Below are 17,157 nucleotides of genomic sequence, written 5' to 3'. Positions count from 1 at the left end.
GTGTGAACTTAATATAACCCGAGCTCGGTAAGGCTCGCGAGCCTGGCCGAGCCTGACCGAGCCCGGTTCGAGCCCGAGCCGAGCTTTTGAGCTTAACGAGCCGAGCCGAGCCTGGCCAAGCTCGGCTCGGCTCGTTCACATCCCTAGCCATAGGCAATGACAAGTGGATTGCAACGAAACCACAATGAATGCGTAAAACTACTCAAAGCACTACCCACTTGTAGAAGCACCAATGAACACTACTCGCAAAGCGAGTTCATCACAACGACAAACAACAAGGAATGGGAAACAACAAAGAACATGAAGAAGCAACCGACGAGCAACAAACTACTAACTAGAGGGTAATGCTACATCAGCCCTTAAACGACAACAACTCACATTCCATCCATGGAACGACATGAGGCCTAAGGCCTTTACCTTGCAGCGGAAAGGAGACTTTTTAGGCTCATCATCTCTCTTAGACATTCCATGAAACATTTGGTGTGCGCCTTTGAGTTCAAGACAAACGCCATAAAACACAACGAGGATGAAGAAAAAGATGACAAGATTAGGATGGAGTGGAGGGGAGGAGATTTTCAAAAAAGAAAGAGAGGATTTAAACCATAAAGGAGGTTTTGGATGGAGAATTAGGGTTTGGGGATGCAAAAGGGATTTGGGAAGAAGGTTTCTTCCTCAAATAGGATGTTGATGAGAAAGTATGGAGAAATAAGGGATTTGGGGTTGAGAAATGGGCTTTTGGATGGGGATTAGGGTTACGACAAAGGTGGTGAGGGAGAGGAGGGTTTACAGCAAAGGGTAGAGAGGGAAGGAGGGTTTACGGCAAAACCGTATGGGAGTGGGAGGTTACAAGATACTGGGAGAGAGAGAGAGAGAGAGAGAGAGAGAGAGAGAGAGAGAGAGGGTTTGGCGCAAATGCATAAGGTAGAGCTGGGGTTACAGGGTTTATGTAAGGGAGGTGGGGCCAGAGAGAGAGAGAGGGAGATCTGAGAGAGATTTGAGGGATAGAGAGAGATTTTCGAGAGAGGGAGAGGGAGAGAGAGATGTGAAGAGAGAGAGAGAGAGAGAGAGAGAGAGAGAGAGAAAGAGAGAGAGGGTTTCACGGAAAACCCAAAAGGGTCTGCGAGAAGAGAGAAAACAATGAGGGAGAGGGTGGCTTGTGGGATGAGAGAGAGAGATGGACTCTTCTTCTTTCCTTCTTCCCTAGGATCTTTGCTCTGATACCATGTTGAGGAATGGATTAGGTAAGAGGAAGAAGAAGAGTGAATGGAGAGTCTCCACTAAGGAGCTCTCCCATGTAATCTAATACTATATAGCAGAAGAGAAAAGGGAGAATTATTGTCCATTTAACACGTCGATGTGGATGATTTTTACCTTTTTTGCCCTCCCCACATATCTGTACATACTATCTATGTGAGGGTAAAATCGTAATCTACATACGAAAAGTACCGACACAGGGTACTTGTCTATGACAATTACGGAAAAAAACTACCAAGAAGAGGTAAAGACATATGACAATGACGAAAGAACTACTTTTTATTACTCATGCAGGACACTTGCAAAATATTGACGGATTCCGAGCACCTGAAGAGGAACATCAATTATGGAAACCTCTATCGATTGGAAGGCTAGGATCAGCCTATATCGATTGGAGGGCTAGGATCAACCTATGGAAATGATTTTACGGGCACAACCGATTGATGTTGTGTTCCATCACATGGACGGTTTGGATCAACCTATAAAGCCCCCCTCCTTTATGCTTTTTTAATAAAAAATCTATAGGGTGATCTTAACCATCCGATTTAAGAGGAACAACATATTATGGAAACCTCTATAGATTGGAGGGCTAGGATCAGCCTATGGAAATGATTTTTGGGGCACAACCTATTTATGTTGTGTTCCATCACTTGGACGGTTTGGATCAACCTATGATGTGGTCCGTACAGTTCTTTGTCGGCCTGTGCATCGCACGAAGTTTTTTACTAGTATATATATATATATATATATATATATATATATATATATAGAGAGAGAGAGAGAGAGAGAGAGAGAGAGAGAGAGAGAGAGAGAGAGAGAGAGAGAGAGGAAAAGGATTGTACGCTGGAGCGTACCAAGCTTATGGTACGCTCGAGTGCCCAATCACATGGGTCCCACATTTTTTGTGGTGATCCAAAGCATTCATTTGCAAGGCCCTATCATAGATAGGGTGTTTACCGAAAATCAGCTCCATTGAATCATCCTAACCCCTCCAAAAGTGGAGGGCAAAAATGGGCAGATTTGTGGACACAGTGTCTGTCCATTTTGACCTCCACAAATGGATGGGTTAGGATGATCCTATGGAACTGATTTTTGGTACACACCCCATCTATGTAAGGGCCTTTCAAATGAATGCTTTGGATCATCCTAACAAAGTGGGCCCACATGTAATTGGGCACTCGAGCGTACCATAAGCTTGGTACGCTCGAGCATACAATCCTTTTCCTCATATATATATATATATATATATATATATATATATATATAATATAGGCCCAAGTTAGGGCTACATGTTACAACAACTGCAATACCCCTGAATATACACGTAATGACCAAAGTACCCTTCAACACTCTTCAACAATGAGGAAACAATATGAAATCATAATCAACAGACGAGTTTGATAAGCTTGAACAACAAGGGAAATGCCAAAATTTTAAGAGCATAAGACAATAGAGGAAGTATGATATCTCCATGTTAATTGTAAATCGAACAGTTGGTGCGAAAAGCCCTTGTTTATGTCAATCTCTCTCTCAATGGGCGAAAACAACTCTTCCATATCGGGTATGCTTTATCTATCAATGTATGTTTACATGCATCTCTCTGTTCTCTCCTGCAGGTTGCCATTTTTAGCGATCCAGGTTGCAAACGAACCATGTTTGTGTTCGTGTGATCCAGATCGCCATTTTTTAGCGATCCGGGTCGCGCAAACGAACTGTGCAATCAAAATCACGGGTTGATTCTTTTTGTGTGTGTGTGTTTTGGGGGGGGGGGGGGAGGTAGCGACCCTGATAACATTGCCCTAACGAAGGAAATGTCTCACCACGCCAACTGGCAAGGAAACCACATCGCCTAACAAGAGATGAAAAATGACAAGGCAACTAAACACGTGAAAAGTGATGTGGTGGAGGAAAAATAGGGACCTTCCATTTGCTTTCCTCGGCAAGTGATGCAAGTGAATGACCGCAAAAAGGTGAACTATTGGAAGAGATAAAATTTAAAGGTTCTCTAAAACTCTTAAGGGGCTGTATGGATGCCGTGAGATGTTTTCTTAGGAATATATTTTATTTGGTAATGAGTTTTCTAGCATTTGGTAAAAACTCATTTGCATGGATTTTTTTTCCCAAAATTGAAAGTTTTCCATGTTTTCAAGGAAAATTTCAACCCTACTAGGCCCTTTTTTTCCATGAAATATTTTTCCACTAATTTCCCCCCTAGATCCTAGCAGCCCCTAAGAGTCAATTTTTTGACAATACTCTTGTACGAGTTCGCTTGTCAAGTTTATTTTCATCTCTTAGATTCCCTCCTTTGAGAGTAACCTTGTAAGAGTTCAAATTTTAAGTTACTTTAAGAGTATCTTGTAGGAGTCTTGTAAGAGATCAGATTCCAAGATTCTTTCAAAGGGTTCTCCTAATAGAACTTTTAAAGGAGTTTAAACATTCAAAATTTTCGTCAAATGAGTTTCTTGGGAGAATTTGAGAAGCAGAAGTAAAGAGTTGTACAATTCAAAGAGCCCTTTTGTTAGTAGGACTCTTAACAATGTTCTGAAATTTCTACGTCTTTATAATTCAGAAAACCCCTCTTTTACGAGGATACTTGAAAGTTCTTGCAGAAATGTTCTCCATTGGAGAAACCAAATCATCAAGAAGAAACTAATGGGAGATGCTGATTTGGACATCCATTTAATCTCATTTGTTTGCAATCCAGTTGAGGTCCATCTATTTGAAAAATCATCACTTGAAGAAAAATTTCGAGGGCATCTGGTGTTTGCTTGAGTCTATACATTGTTGATCAGGTTCTATGACGTGAATCTTCTCTCTCTCTCTCTCTCTCTCTCTCTCTCTCTCTCTCTTTTTGAATGGTACGTGAATCTTCTTTGTATTTTGATAATTACAAGTAAGCCTTTTTCTTGACAAGCTGCATTTATCTGTTATAAATATTCCATGTAGGGACCTTTGATGTTGTTATTTTGTCACACAAACATAAGTAAATCATTGCATAGAAATTAACTGCATCTGGATTGAGAACCCACATAAGTTCACTAACAGTTCTTAAATTGCATTTGGCAGTTTCTGTTTATTTTAGTTGTATGAGCATCTTTTTCGGGGTGTGTTGAAGTCATGGATATAAATTTTGGTTTAGGCATGATTTTTTTTTTTCAAATTTTGGTCATTTCGGCTGAAATTTTTACAATTTTGGTCAAAATAACCAAATTTTGGCCGAAATCCAATCCCAACCGAAATCTGAAATTTCGGGATTTCGGCCGAAATTTAAAACCATGGTTGAATTATGGCTCCCTAATTTCTGTTAAGTAGCCTGCCGCTTATTGTATGTCATCTAATGTCTTGGCTGGTGGCAATCTGGTTTGGATGACTGTTGAAATATTACTTTACACAGGATGGGTAATCAATGCACCTTGTAGGTCATTTTATTGAAGGAAATCGGTATTGGCTTTATTGTTGTCAAAAAATGGTTTGGATCGTATGTTGCCCATCTGGACATCATTTCTTGTACTGTTATACTCATGAAATTTCTTGAATTTGTCATGGATTTCGTGTTCATATTTTCTTTTGACTCTCAGAGAAGGGCTTGGGGAAGGATATGATGGCGACATTGCTTTTGCAAGTTCTCTTGAAATGTTTGGAGGAGGGCATAATGACCCCATTAGCGTTGCTTTTGGAGGTTAGTCTCATGCCTATTCTTGAAATATTATGCTGTATTCAAATAATTATTTTTGTGATTGGAGATAAAAATCTACTTGAATTGAATTCCATGAACTTATTATTTTATCATTCAAAAAAAAAAAATGAACTTATTATTTAGTTGGAGCTCCTTTGTAATGATTGTAAGTTGAATTGCGAGTGGATCAATTATTTTTTAGAGGGTAATAAATTCAATATAATACAATGCGCTGGAACTGACTATGCAGTTACAGACGTACCTGCATTTGACAACATTGTTAAATTTAGTTTATGAAGGCAAATTTTCATCTTTTTGTCCAAACATATATTTGATATGAAAACCACTGCACATGGCTCCTTTATGCTGATTGATGATCATGAAATGCCGATGGATAGCTTTGACACAATTGTTTACATGGGTTATACAGGAGAAAGGGATCCATATATTCTATTTTAGTAGTGATTTTTGAGAACTATTAACTATAATAATTTGTTTTTGTCTGTTATTGTATTCTTCCCAGTTGGTTCTTTTACACCCAAAGTGTCTACAAACAATTGATTATCTGGCTTATTTCCCAGTGATATTGATGAAATTTCATGTTTTTTTTAGGGCCTGTAATGACAAAATTTACTATTGCTTTAAGAGAAATAGGCACATACAAGGAAGTCCTTCGTTCCCAGGTAAACTTTCTCAATTCCTCTTTATTTTTTTAATGTTAAAACTTCTTCCTTAATCGCACACATACAGTCTGTTGCTTATTAGAAATTAATGTCATCTGTTATCTGGACATGCTGAAGTAACTATTGGTGTAGTATTACTATCATTGCCTCTGTTATACATTGGTTCGTTCTTTCTTGGTGCCTGTTTGATTTTCCAATTAGTTGAATTTATCAAACTATTTTGCATCACTTGTGATGTCATTCTTGTTTTTTTAAAATTTTCAATCTCGATCTTTGTAATTGTAATGCCTCTTTGGATATTCAGTCCTGCAGGAATTGTAAGGAATAAGGTTACTTGGGTTTGTGGTTATGTCTTTGGTGACACTTGAAGATAAATAGCCTAAACCACTAGTTCAGTTCCAGGTTCTCAGGGAAGTGGTGGGAATTTCGCAAATATGGCTGGGAAACACTGGTAGACTGGTAGTGACAGAATTTTCTAGTTTGCATACAGCTTTAGTTAATTCCTATGATTTGTGGTCACGGACACGAGTGTCGCGTCTCGACACGGACACGGGGTGTCGGACATGGCAAACTTCCAAAATTTAGAAACAGGGACACGGCTAAAATAGAAAGTACATATACTCGTGATTTGTGGACATGGACTCGTGTGCCGAGTTTCGACCAAGTTTCGACACGGATCCAAGGTAGCTGACATGGAAACCCATAAATAGTGTCACACTCATACACATACATACATATAAAGTTGCTAACACTTCTAGCAATACACCTAAAAGTGTCTAAAAGAGTGTCGACACGGGTGTCGTGTCGGACACGACAGGACACGTGTATCGGCAATAAACTCGAAGTGTCGGCCAAATCATAGGTTAATTCTTCATCTTTTTCCTATTATTCCGGCAGAAACCTCAAGTCTGTTGACACCTTCAATATAGCAACTTTGAGAAACCTACACTCAAATTCCATGCAATCTCCCACTCTACACTTGTTAAGAATTATCTCTCCATCAGTCCTCTTTTATATTTGAAAATCTGGATATTCAATTTCTAACTTCCAGCTTCCGTGCTTGCAACCTTGAAGCCAGGCGTACTTGTGTTTCCCACTCTCAGGAGAAAGCCAGTGCGGCCAGCCTCAACTTTTTCACCAGAAACCGTGATTACTGTCAGACAATTAAATGGTATTCATTTATCTAAAACTGAGAAGATGAACCTTAGATTAAATTCGTGTTTAGAATAAACTGGAATATTGATTTATCTTAATTGTGGGTCACTTTTTTTTGGCACAAATTAAAGTGCCGAAGAATTTCCAAATAAATGAAATAAAGATGTATATATGATCCAATTTATTTCCGCAACCGGTAAATATATTACATGCCAATATATGCTGCATGTAGTTTATGAAAACTATTTTGGGGAACTTTCTTCGTATTAGGATGTAACATGAAATATTTTAAAACTACATGAACGATATATAGAAGTTGCCAAGGCACAGGTAGAAATCAATTAAGGCTTTTCCGTTGTCGCCTTATAGATGTGTCTGACTCTGAGACACGTGTTGGGTGCCAATTTTTATGAAGATAGAGTGTCCCTGTTACATGGCTAATTACTTCTCAACGAGAGCTCTATAGATTTTTAATTGCTCATCTGGTACCTAAAGATTCTAGCTATTCCTTTATATGAAATTATCTGTGACTTAAATTTATTTGTTCTAGTTGCTAGCTTTTGCTGATATTTTTAAAATGCCATTACAGGTTGAGCATATGCTAAATGATAGATTGCTGCAATTTGTCAACATTGATTTACAAGATGTCAAGGTACACAGTATGTGCACAAGAAAACTTCTATATTGGATGTTAGACTAAAATAAATTGACCTACTAATAGCCTCATAATGAATTTTAATTTGATTCAGAATATTCAAGGCTCTGTTACAGACACTAGCATGTGGTAGTGGCATTAGAAGTAACTACTAATCTGTCTATTTAGAATTGTGAGAGTATGCAAATTATTTATTGTAGAGATAAAGAAGTATTTCTCCCTTATTTCCATTTTTTTCACTTTCTGAATTACAATGTGGAAGTAGGTATGTTAATTAATGTTTTCATAGGTGTTCAAGGCATAGGCCTTGAGGTGCGTCTCGAGGCGAAGCACACCAAAATTGCCTCAAGGGCGCACAAGAGAGAACACAACACCATAAAGGGCGTACGTCCCAAGGCAAGTCATAAAAAATGCATCAAGGCATCTGCCTCTGATGAAAGGCATACACCTAAAAGGTGTTTTGTGTCAAGGTGGTGTTCTTGCCACCCAAACCTCAATTTTTTGAGAAGCACACCAAAATATCCTCAAGGCGCACATGAGAGAACACAACACCATAAAGGGCGTCCGTCCCAAGGGCATGTCATAAGGGCATAGTAGTCATTGTACTCTTCTCTCTTTTATGTAAATACATAAGTGAGGGGGAGTCTTCTCCAACTCACTCTTTCTTTCTCTCATTCTCCTCTCTCAACATGGTATCAGAGCCCTAAAGTTTTGACCCTCCTAGGGACCACCGTTGCACCCTAACCCTCACCTTCTTCTTCCTCCACCCTAACCCTAACCCTCCAACCCTAACACCAACTCTCGCCCTTCCTCCCACGCTCCACCCGATCCCAACCCAACACCCTTGGACCCCGCCTCTTCTCTCGCCAACCCAACTCTCACCACTCTGTCGTCAGCCACCCTCCTCCTTCACCCTTGCCGACCCTCCTCCTCCCTCCCAACCTTGTCGTAATCCCCTCCCCTCCCTTCCCCTCCTTGGATTCCTCATCTAAGAAGTTCTCCACTTCTCTTTCCTTCTCTTTCATTCTTTCTCTGCTCTTCATTCCTTAAATCGTCCGTGCTATCTTCTTCATTCTCCGCGGCTCCGGTGCTCTCGGATTCTTATCTTTAACTTGTCTTTGATGTGTTGTCCTATGCCTCTCTCCACTATATCTCTTCTTTGTAGCCGCAGTATGTCTTCTGGGCCCTTCTAATATCTTTTCCCTCTCGTTGTTTACTTCTTCCTTGTTTTTCATGCCCTTACTCTTGTTCTCAAAAGATGCACGCCACATGTTTGATGAAATGTCCGAGTGAGTTTTTGTGTGGGGAATCTGTGTATCATTGATTCATCCATTGTATGGTTGGTTGCTTGGGAGATATGGAGCGACATTTTGTTAAGGTTCGGGTTTGCTTGGGTCTTCCCCCATAATCTCATTGACTTGTTGGATTGTTGGCAAATGGTCCCTTGTCGAAAAAAGGGAAGATTTTGTGGAATGTCTCATTCCTTGCTATTATATGGGTATTGTGGAAGGAGAAGAATGCTAGAATTTTTAAAGGGTATGCTAAGAGTGCTTCTTATATATCTTTTAAGGTGGTGGCCCTCACTATTTTTTGGGTAAAGAATCTTCCTAATTTTAAGTTTATTTCTGCTTTTGACTTATGGAACGAGTGGAGGGAGATGTGCGATCGCTCGGAGTTGAGACCTACGATTGTTCAGGTTCGGGAACCTCCTGGTCATGGTCTCCTTAAGCTTAACTTTGACGGGTTTAGCCTTGGAAATCTGTGGCCGACACGTATTGGGGAAGTACTAAGAGATGAAGGGGGAGTGGTGATGTGGGCTTTTGCGGGTCCTATTGGAGCGATTGATTCTAGTGAGGCGGAGGTGCGACCTGTTCACCAAGGATTGAAGCTCCCAGTGGGAGAAGATTTAAATAGAATAACAGTGGAAGGGATTCATCCAATATGATTCGTTGGTTGACCAGCACTCATATTTTTCCGTGGAGATTTGCAGAGTATTTTGATGAAATTAAAGTCATTGTGGGCAATTCGAGCATATCCTTCTGTCATATTAGGAGATCTGCTAATGGGGTTCGCATGGAAGCTTTTAAGTAGTTCGACTTTCTTCCGCCTTGAGATATCTCTCTCTCTCTGTTTCTTTGTTGTGTTTTCCTTTGTATCTTCTTTGCCCTTCTTCTTTCTTGTTTGACCATCTCAGACTCTTTTCTTTAATAAAATTTTTGACCATTCAAAAAAAAAAAAAAAACACTTGCCTCAATCATTATGCGGCGGCTGCCCAGGTGTGTGACTGGTGACTAGGTGGGAAGGAATTGTGCTTTTCAGTTGTGGTCTGTGTCTTTGGCAACTAAGATCGATACAACTATGGCTTATGGTGCAAGAATTGGTACTTGGCCAAATTTTCTTTACGATATTTTGCTTGCAACAACTCTTGTATCATATTTATTGTCAGGGTGATTTGTCCTACAATTCTAGTTCTTTCACAGCCGGCTTGTGAATGAATATCTTAGAGCTTACCTCCCAAGTGTGGGGCTGTCTTTCACTGGCTAGCTTGAAGTCTGAAATAGCTGGACTAACAATGCTTAATGGAATGTTAATAATGCATGAGATTTTTCTTCTTTTTTATTTGTCGTGTTACCTAGAGATTCAGATGTTTTTCCACATTGAAAAGTATCATGGATGATGATTGTTTTGGATGTTTGTTCTTGCAACCATTCTCCACTACTCTTCTCATATTGCTCAATTATATTGTGAGTGAATTCTATCTACACATGATAAGGTGTGTTGTCTTGCTGCAGGATGCCCGGAAGCGCTTTGACAAAGCTAGTCTTCTGTATGACCAGGTGTGCTATTGAGAAAATTTCAACATTTTAGAATTGTCAAGATCTTATAATATTTTGCAATTTTGTCTTGTTTCTCTTTGTGGAGCTGATCTACCGTGCTGCCGTGGGCTGTTAATTAATTTGTAGAATCATAGTTAGATAGTTACACTATCACCTCACAATTTGCTACGTTTGGGCATGCTTTATCTTCATGTTATATTGTCAGTGAAGGGGCAAGTGGGATACTTTCCCATGAAACCTCTGCCCTTGATTTAACTTTTCCATCTTGCATTTGGTATTCTATTTAAATAAGTTTTATTTCTCCAAAAGAAGAAAAAAGAAGAAAGCCCTTGAAAAGACTTTCAATTAACTATTCCATCTTGCATTTGGTATTCTATTTAAATAAGTTCTATTTCTCCAAAAGAAGAAAAAAGAAGAAAGCCTTTGAAAAGACTTTCAATTGAAGCTACAACGAAACCAACAATTTGCTTGAGAAAAACTTCCAGATCGACCGCCTCCCACGGCTAGAGGGGACAAGTGATCCAAGTGAGGTTACGTCAAACACAAGTTGATAGGATTTATGGGTTCTTGGATCTTTCAGGAAGAGACAACTATCCCGTTCTTTTGTAGAAAATTCATTTCATTCCACTAAAGTCCAGGGAAGCTAGCTCCCTTTTGAACATCATTGATATTTTTTTATTCCAATAGAAGTTTTTTGGTTGGTAAACATTGGTTTTTGCCTTTTTGGCTCTTTTTTTTCCTGAATGATAGCTGATTTTTTTTTTAAGAAAAAAGAAAACGAAGCATGCCAACCTGATTGAGATTATCGAAGAGACAAACAACAAACGAAAATGTAGCTACAACACAATAGAATAACATTATAAGCTTAGTCCTGTAATCGTATATGATCCTTAATAGTAAGAGGATTAGTCACTCTCTGGGACCCTTGTTTGTAAAATCTTTCTATAATCACCTATTCCCTTTCTCTGTATCCTCCATTGAAGCAAAAGTGTAGAAAATACAGGCTCCACCAAGGGTATGATTTTTTGGATGGGCGGCTGTCAGAGGGCGGATCCAGACTATAGACTAAAGGGTGGACCAGTGCACGAGTCTTCCGCCATTGTGGGGTCTAGGGAGGGCTAGATGCACGCAACCTTACCCCTGCTTTGCAGAGAGGTTGTTTCCGTGACTCGAACCCGTGACCGCCAGGTCACAATGGAGCAACCTTACCGTTGTGCCATGGCTCGCCCTCTTCCAGACTATAGACTCTGCGAAAAATGGGGATGTGGTTGATGGACCATTGGCCTTTATGCTGGTGAATCAATCGATCATATTTTCATTCATTGCAAGGTCACAAGGAAGGTATGGAGCGGGATCCTTTCTAGGTTTGGCATATCATGGGTATTTCCATCCTCTTCATCAGAGCTCCTTCAAGATTGGGAGGCGGCTCCATGGAGGAAAAATGGCAAAGTGCTATGGAAAACTTGCTTTCTAGCAGTTATATGGATTCTTTGGAAAGAGAGGAATTCTAGGGTTTTCGATGGAGTTGCAAAGTCCCCTTACTTCCTATACATTAAAGCAATAGCAATGGTTATCTCTTGGGTGAGAACTCTCCCTATGTTTCTTTTTGTATTGGCTCATGACTTATGGGGAGGGTTGGAGGATGATATGTGAGAGCAACGAGGGTCGGAACATCATAGCTCAAAATTGGGCGCCCTGTCCCCCCGGTGGGCATTCCTCTAGCTTGGGCAATTCAGGACCGTCGGGGATCAGCAGAATATTGAGGGATTCATTGGGTGAGGTCTTATGGGCTTTTTCCAGTCCCATTGGGACGGCGGATTCTAGTGAGGTAGGAGTTAAAGCTGCTCATCAAGGTATAAAGTGCATCCCAAAAGAATCCTTGAACTCATCAATTGTGGAAGGAGATTCAACAAATGTCATAAGGTGGCTAAAAGGAGCGGCGGTGCCGCCTTGGAGGTCTGCATCCATGTTTGATGAAATCGAAGCCGATCTTCGATCGTATTCAATCATATAAGGAGATTGGCTGACCAGAGGCAGATAGACTAGCTCGGGGTGGGGTGGGAAGGCGGAGTTTGGAGATGTTTGATTTCCTCCCCCGTGATTGTATTCTGTTGTCTCTCTCTCGCTAGCTCGTGGTGGGGTGGGAAGGCGGAGTTTGGAGATGTTTGATTTCCTCCCCCGTGATTGTATTCTGTTGTCTCTCTCTCGCTTTCTTTTTTCTATCCCTCTTGCAGTTTGGGCTTGATTATTTCGGTCTGCCCCTTTCTTTTAATGCCCTTTCTTTTAATGAAATTGCAACCATTAAAAAAAAAAGGATTAGTCACTCTCTCCCTAGCCGATCTGTAGCATCTAAAGCCTTCTCTTGAATTTATCTACCTGATGACATTGAGAGAATCCCCCCAATAAACACCTGGCCATCTAATAGAGGGATAAGCAGTTTGATCAGTTGTTTTTGGTCATTTTTTAAATGTGATGTATATTACATTATTACATTGCTGACTATTATGTTGGTATGATTGCTTGTATTGTTTTATGGACATCGAGCCATTAATTGGAATAATTGGAATAATTGGAATGCTGATTTGAATGGAGTACTTTGTGAAAGTTTCTAGTTATGAGAGTAACATATCATTATGAACCTGACTATGACTCTTTTGATCAATTTTGTGCAACAGTCTCGTGAGAAGTTCCTGTCTTTGAGGAAAGGTACAAAGAAGGATGTAGTCGCTATCTTAGAGGAGGTATTCAATAGTTTATCTTCAAGTGAAGGAATTATTTTTATTCTGTTGAATAAAATTATCTGAAATTTTGTCTTTGGCATTTCAAAAGTCAGTCTCATTCATTCATTAAGATAGAAATTTTAATTTAGTTGTATACATATTCCAGGAGCTTCACAATGCAAGGTCTTCGTTTGAGCAGGCTCGCTTCCATCTGGTATTTACAACATTGTGCTCTCATCAATTCTCTTCTATACTATATTTCTAGAAGTGATGCAACGATATGGGATTGCATATATGTTCCCTGTGTAAGATCTATGGTTTTAAATTTCGACCGAAATCCTAAATCTTCGGATTTCGGTCAAAGACCAAAACTGAAACTAATTTCGCACTTTGGTCAAGACCAAAACTGAAACTGCCTGAAACTGAAATTTAGACCATAGTCTCAAATTTCAGGCGAAATTTCGGCTGAAATTTACTTGTTTTTTTTACAGAATTTTGGCCGAAATTTTGGTTTCGGGGTTTCGGCTATGTCCGAAACCAAAACTGAAATTTTAAACCTTGATAAGACACATGATAAACCTGTGTCTTGATTATGTTAATTTGGATTTTCTATCTATCCAGATAACGGCTCTTTCTAATGTTGAGGCAAAGAAGAGGTTTGACTTTTTGGAGGCTGTTAGTGGGACGATGGATGCTCACCTACGTTATTTCAAACAAGTATGCCATATGACTGCTTCTTCTTCATGTAAATTGTCAAAGCACTTTGTTGGATATAATCTGCTCTTAAACTTAACTTTCTACCTTGGCCCTTCATGCAGGGTTATGAGCTATTGCATCAGATGGAGCCCTACATCAACCAGGTTTTCCTATAATGATAATGTGGCTCAGTTTCTTTGTTTAATTTATCATTAAGATGTTTATATAGCAGTTGTTTCTTTGCTGGGAAAATTGGGCTTCACACAGTGCTATTATATCACCAATAAGAAAGAAAAATAGGGCTGCACACACCTTTTAAGTGTATGATGCCGACATGCATGTGGATGAACTTCGTAATTTATTAAGAATATTTTTAGGCATTTTGTTTCTCATGCAAATTTATTGCTATGGTGCTACGATGTGCCCTGTAGAATTCCATTATGCTGCTACTTCCACCAGAGTTTATTTGAATGGGTTTGAACTATAGTTACCAGAGTGGGAAACGAATTTAGGAAAGGAAACGTGAAACGGAAATGGGAAACACATGAAAAAAATACCAGCGAAACGAGAAACGAGAAACGAGAAATGAGAAAACAATAGAAAATCGTATGAGAAACGTCTTAGGAAACGCATTCGAAGTGTTTCATAAACGATAGAAAAAACACAAATGAGACACAAGGAAAACACGGAATATGTGGTTTTGGAAACATTTCCTAAACATTTCGTAAGTTCCACACATGTTTCCTACACGTTTCACATGGGTTTTCTATGAGTGTTGCATATGTTTATCACGCTTTATGCATGATTTGTATAAGTTTCTCATATGTTTCCCATGCGTTTCAGAAACATTTCTCCAATTTTGTATCATGTTTCGGAAACGTTTCCAAAATGCGTTTCCCGCATTTTAGGGGAAACGAGTTTCCCACCCGCGAGAAATGCGTTTTGGGGGAAACGGGTTTCCCACCTGCCCAAGGAGTTTCTGGCAACTATACTTTGAACCCATGAATTCCTTTGCGTAACACATATTTATGCACTCTACGTTTTTTAGGATTTTTGCATTTCAACTGATTTTATATTAAAAAAAAGTTATGCAAGTCAACTTGATTTTTTTTTTTGTGTGTGCGCGCGCGTGCGCGCACGAGTGTGTTTCATACTGCCTGTCTGCATATACTATTAGCCATCTCTGATCTCTCTGTTTTGTAACAAACAATTTGCTCTGGGTTATCTTTCCTTCAAGACTGGTAACAAGTAAAATTGAGGATAACTTGTCATTTTGAAGGTTTTGACTTATGCGCAACAGTCAAGAGAAAGGTCCAACTATGAGCAGGCAGCTCTTACAGAAAGGATGCAAGAGTTCAAAAGGCAAATAGATCGAGAAAATCGTTGGTCTTTAGATGGCTCACATGATTCTCCTAATGGTGATGGTATACAAGCCATTGGAAGAAGTTCACATAAAATGATAGAGGCTGTTATGCAATCAGCTTCAAAGGGAAAGGTAACTTGCATGGAACTTTCTTTTTCTTGAACAATTATATGAGAACTACAATTCCTTTAGTTGTCCACTTGTCCTTTTTTTAAACAAAGGAATTATCTGCTGCACTCCTTGTGAATCCTTATTCCTCGACTCCCTTACTGAACTTTCAAACCAGGCCCCCTATCTTTGCTAATAGTACACTCTATTTAGGGGTGCAACTCGGGTCAGGTTCAAACCGAAAAAACTTCGCGTCGGGTTCGGGTTGTAAAATCCTAACCCGGGTTGAGTTCAGGTTGAGGGCTCGGGCAACCCAACTCGAGTGAAACCCGGCATTTTTTTAAAAGTTTTTAAAGCTTTAAAACTCGGGTTAGGTCGGGTTGGAACTCAGGTCGGGTCTGGTTCGGGTTGGAAAAAAGTGTTCCTCGGGTCGGGTCGGGTTGAACCTCATCGGGTTGGAACTCGGGTCAGGTTGGGTTCTGGTTGAGTAAATGGTTCCTCGGGTCGGGTTCGGGTTGGCCTCAACCCAACCCGACTCGAGTTGTACCCATAACTCTATTGCGTAAGAAGCTGTTTCAGAAAGATCAATTTATCTGAATGGTCCTTGTTCTTGCAAGTTTCAAATGATTCTGGCTTCTATATCTGAGTTAGTCTATGATATTTCAGGTTCAAACGATCCGACAAGGTTATCTCTCAAAACGTTCTTCAAACTTGAGAGGTGACTGGAAGAGAAGGTTTTTTGTTCTTGATAGCCGTGGAATGTTGTACTACTATCGCAAGCAGTCAAACAGACCCTCTGTAAGTCATGCCTAAGTATGGCTTTAATTTTAGGCCAAAATCTTTTGGATTTCGGTTTGGACCGAAACCGCGAAATTTCGGTCGAAAAATTGATTTTTGTCTAAATTTAGTATTATTCCGAATTAATAAAATAATACTTCTTTTATTACCGGATTTTGGCCAAGGCCAAAACCAAAATCGAAATGTAAATCCATGGCAGGAAAAACCCGTTGAGAACTATATTGCTTATAATCTCTATTTTATTTCAGAGGGCATCATGATATTTCCTTTTGTTCCTTCCCTAACATTTTCCTGTTTACTATTAACAATGTGTGTGTGTGTGTGTGTTTTTTTATTTTATTTTAGGGAGGTGGAAGCCATCATTCCAGCATGAAGAGTCAAAATTCCACCGAAGCTGGATCTGGGCTACTAAGCCGGTGGCTTTCTTCTCATCATCATGGTGGTGTACACGATGAGATGTCTGTCGCTCATCATACTGTGAACCTGCTGACATCAACAATAAAAGTTGATGCCGACCAGTCAGATTTGCGTTTCTGCTTCAGGATTATATCACCGTCAAAGAACTACACTTTGCAGGTACACTTTAAGAGGTCAGCATGAACTCAGTAAGTTTAGATATTGTTTATTTTCCATACCCCTCTTAATTCATTTTACCACAGCCCCGCAAAATGTTCATTCTATTGCTAATTTTGATGTGTTAAGTTACTTTGTCTGTTTCTGTGCTTAGATTGTGATATTCAGTGATGGTGATCTATTCCTTGCTGACTATTCTTTTTTCTTTTTAATGGGACAGGCAGAGAGTGCCATGGATCAGATGGATTGGATTGAAAAGATAACCGGAGTTATTGCTTCATTGCTGAGTTCGCAGTCGCCTGAACAGGTTAGTGTCACGGATGCTTGTATCACAATAAGTCCATACTTTATTTTTATTTATTATTATTATTATTATTATTATTTGGACATATCCAACGTAGGCCTTTGGATGCTCCGGTGAAAAGAGGCGACTCGTGCCAAATTGATGGAGTAAAAAGAGGTAGGGGCAGACAGAAAACAACTTGGGTAGAAACATTGAGGACAAACTTTATAGCTAGGAACATAACAGAGAACTTGACCTTGGATAGGATAGAATGGAAGAAAATGATCCACGTAGAAGAACCCAACTAGAACCAGGATTAGAGCCGGGTAGATTCCTTTTACCTTCTTCATGATTTT

At 39.7% G+C, this 17,157-nt stretch overlaps 1 protein-coding gene across 2 annotated transcripts in view; it reads left to right on the top strand.

Annotated features, from left to right (window-relative positions):
* Positions 1–17,157, top strand: part of LOC143847250 (ADP-ribosylation factor GTPase-activating protein AGD3-like) — a 47,658-nt gene that overhangs the window by 5,452 nt on the left and 25,049 nt on the right. For both annotated transcript variants that reach the window (XM_077356014.1, XM_077356015.1), the window contains exons 3-14: positions 4,833–4,933; positions 5,543–5,613; positions 7,358–7,420; positions 10,216–10,260; positions 12,936–13,001; positions 13,147–13,194; positions 13,602–13,697; positions 13,799–13,840; positions 14,956–15,171; positions 15,814–15,945; positions 16,291–16,521; positions 16,739–16,825. In XM_077356014.1, the coding sequence (XP_077212129.1) occupies positions 4,833–4,933; positions 5,543–5,613; positions 7,358–7,420; positions 10,216–10,260; positions 12,936–13,001; positions 13,147–13,194; positions 13,602–13,697; positions 13,799–13,840; positions 14,956–15,171; positions 15,814–15,945; positions 16,291–16,521; positions 16,739–16,825 (1,198 nt within the window). The remainder of the gene's footprint in view (positions 1–4,832; positions 4,934–5,542; positions 5,614–7,357; positions 7,421–10,215; positions 10,261–12,935; positions 13,002–13,146; positions 13,195–13,601; positions 13,698–13,798; positions 13,841–14,955; positions 15,172–15,813; positions 15,946–16,290; positions 16,522–16,738; positions 16,826–17,157) is intronic.

The sequence above is a fragment of the Tasmannia lanceolata genome, unplaced genomic scaffold (genome assembly GCF_043159265.1).
Source record: "Tasmannia lanceolata isolate RefF3 unplaced genomic scaffold, GAP_Taslan_0.1 ptg000015l, whole genome shotgun sequence".
Taxonomy (NCBI): domain Eukaryota; kingdom Viridiplantae; phylum Streptophyta; class Magnoliopsida; order Canellales; family Winteraceae; genus Tasmannia; species Tasmannia lanceolata.
The sequence above is the reverse complement of the archived record's forward strand: the minus strand, read 5'-3'. Positions and strand labels throughout refer to the sequence as shown.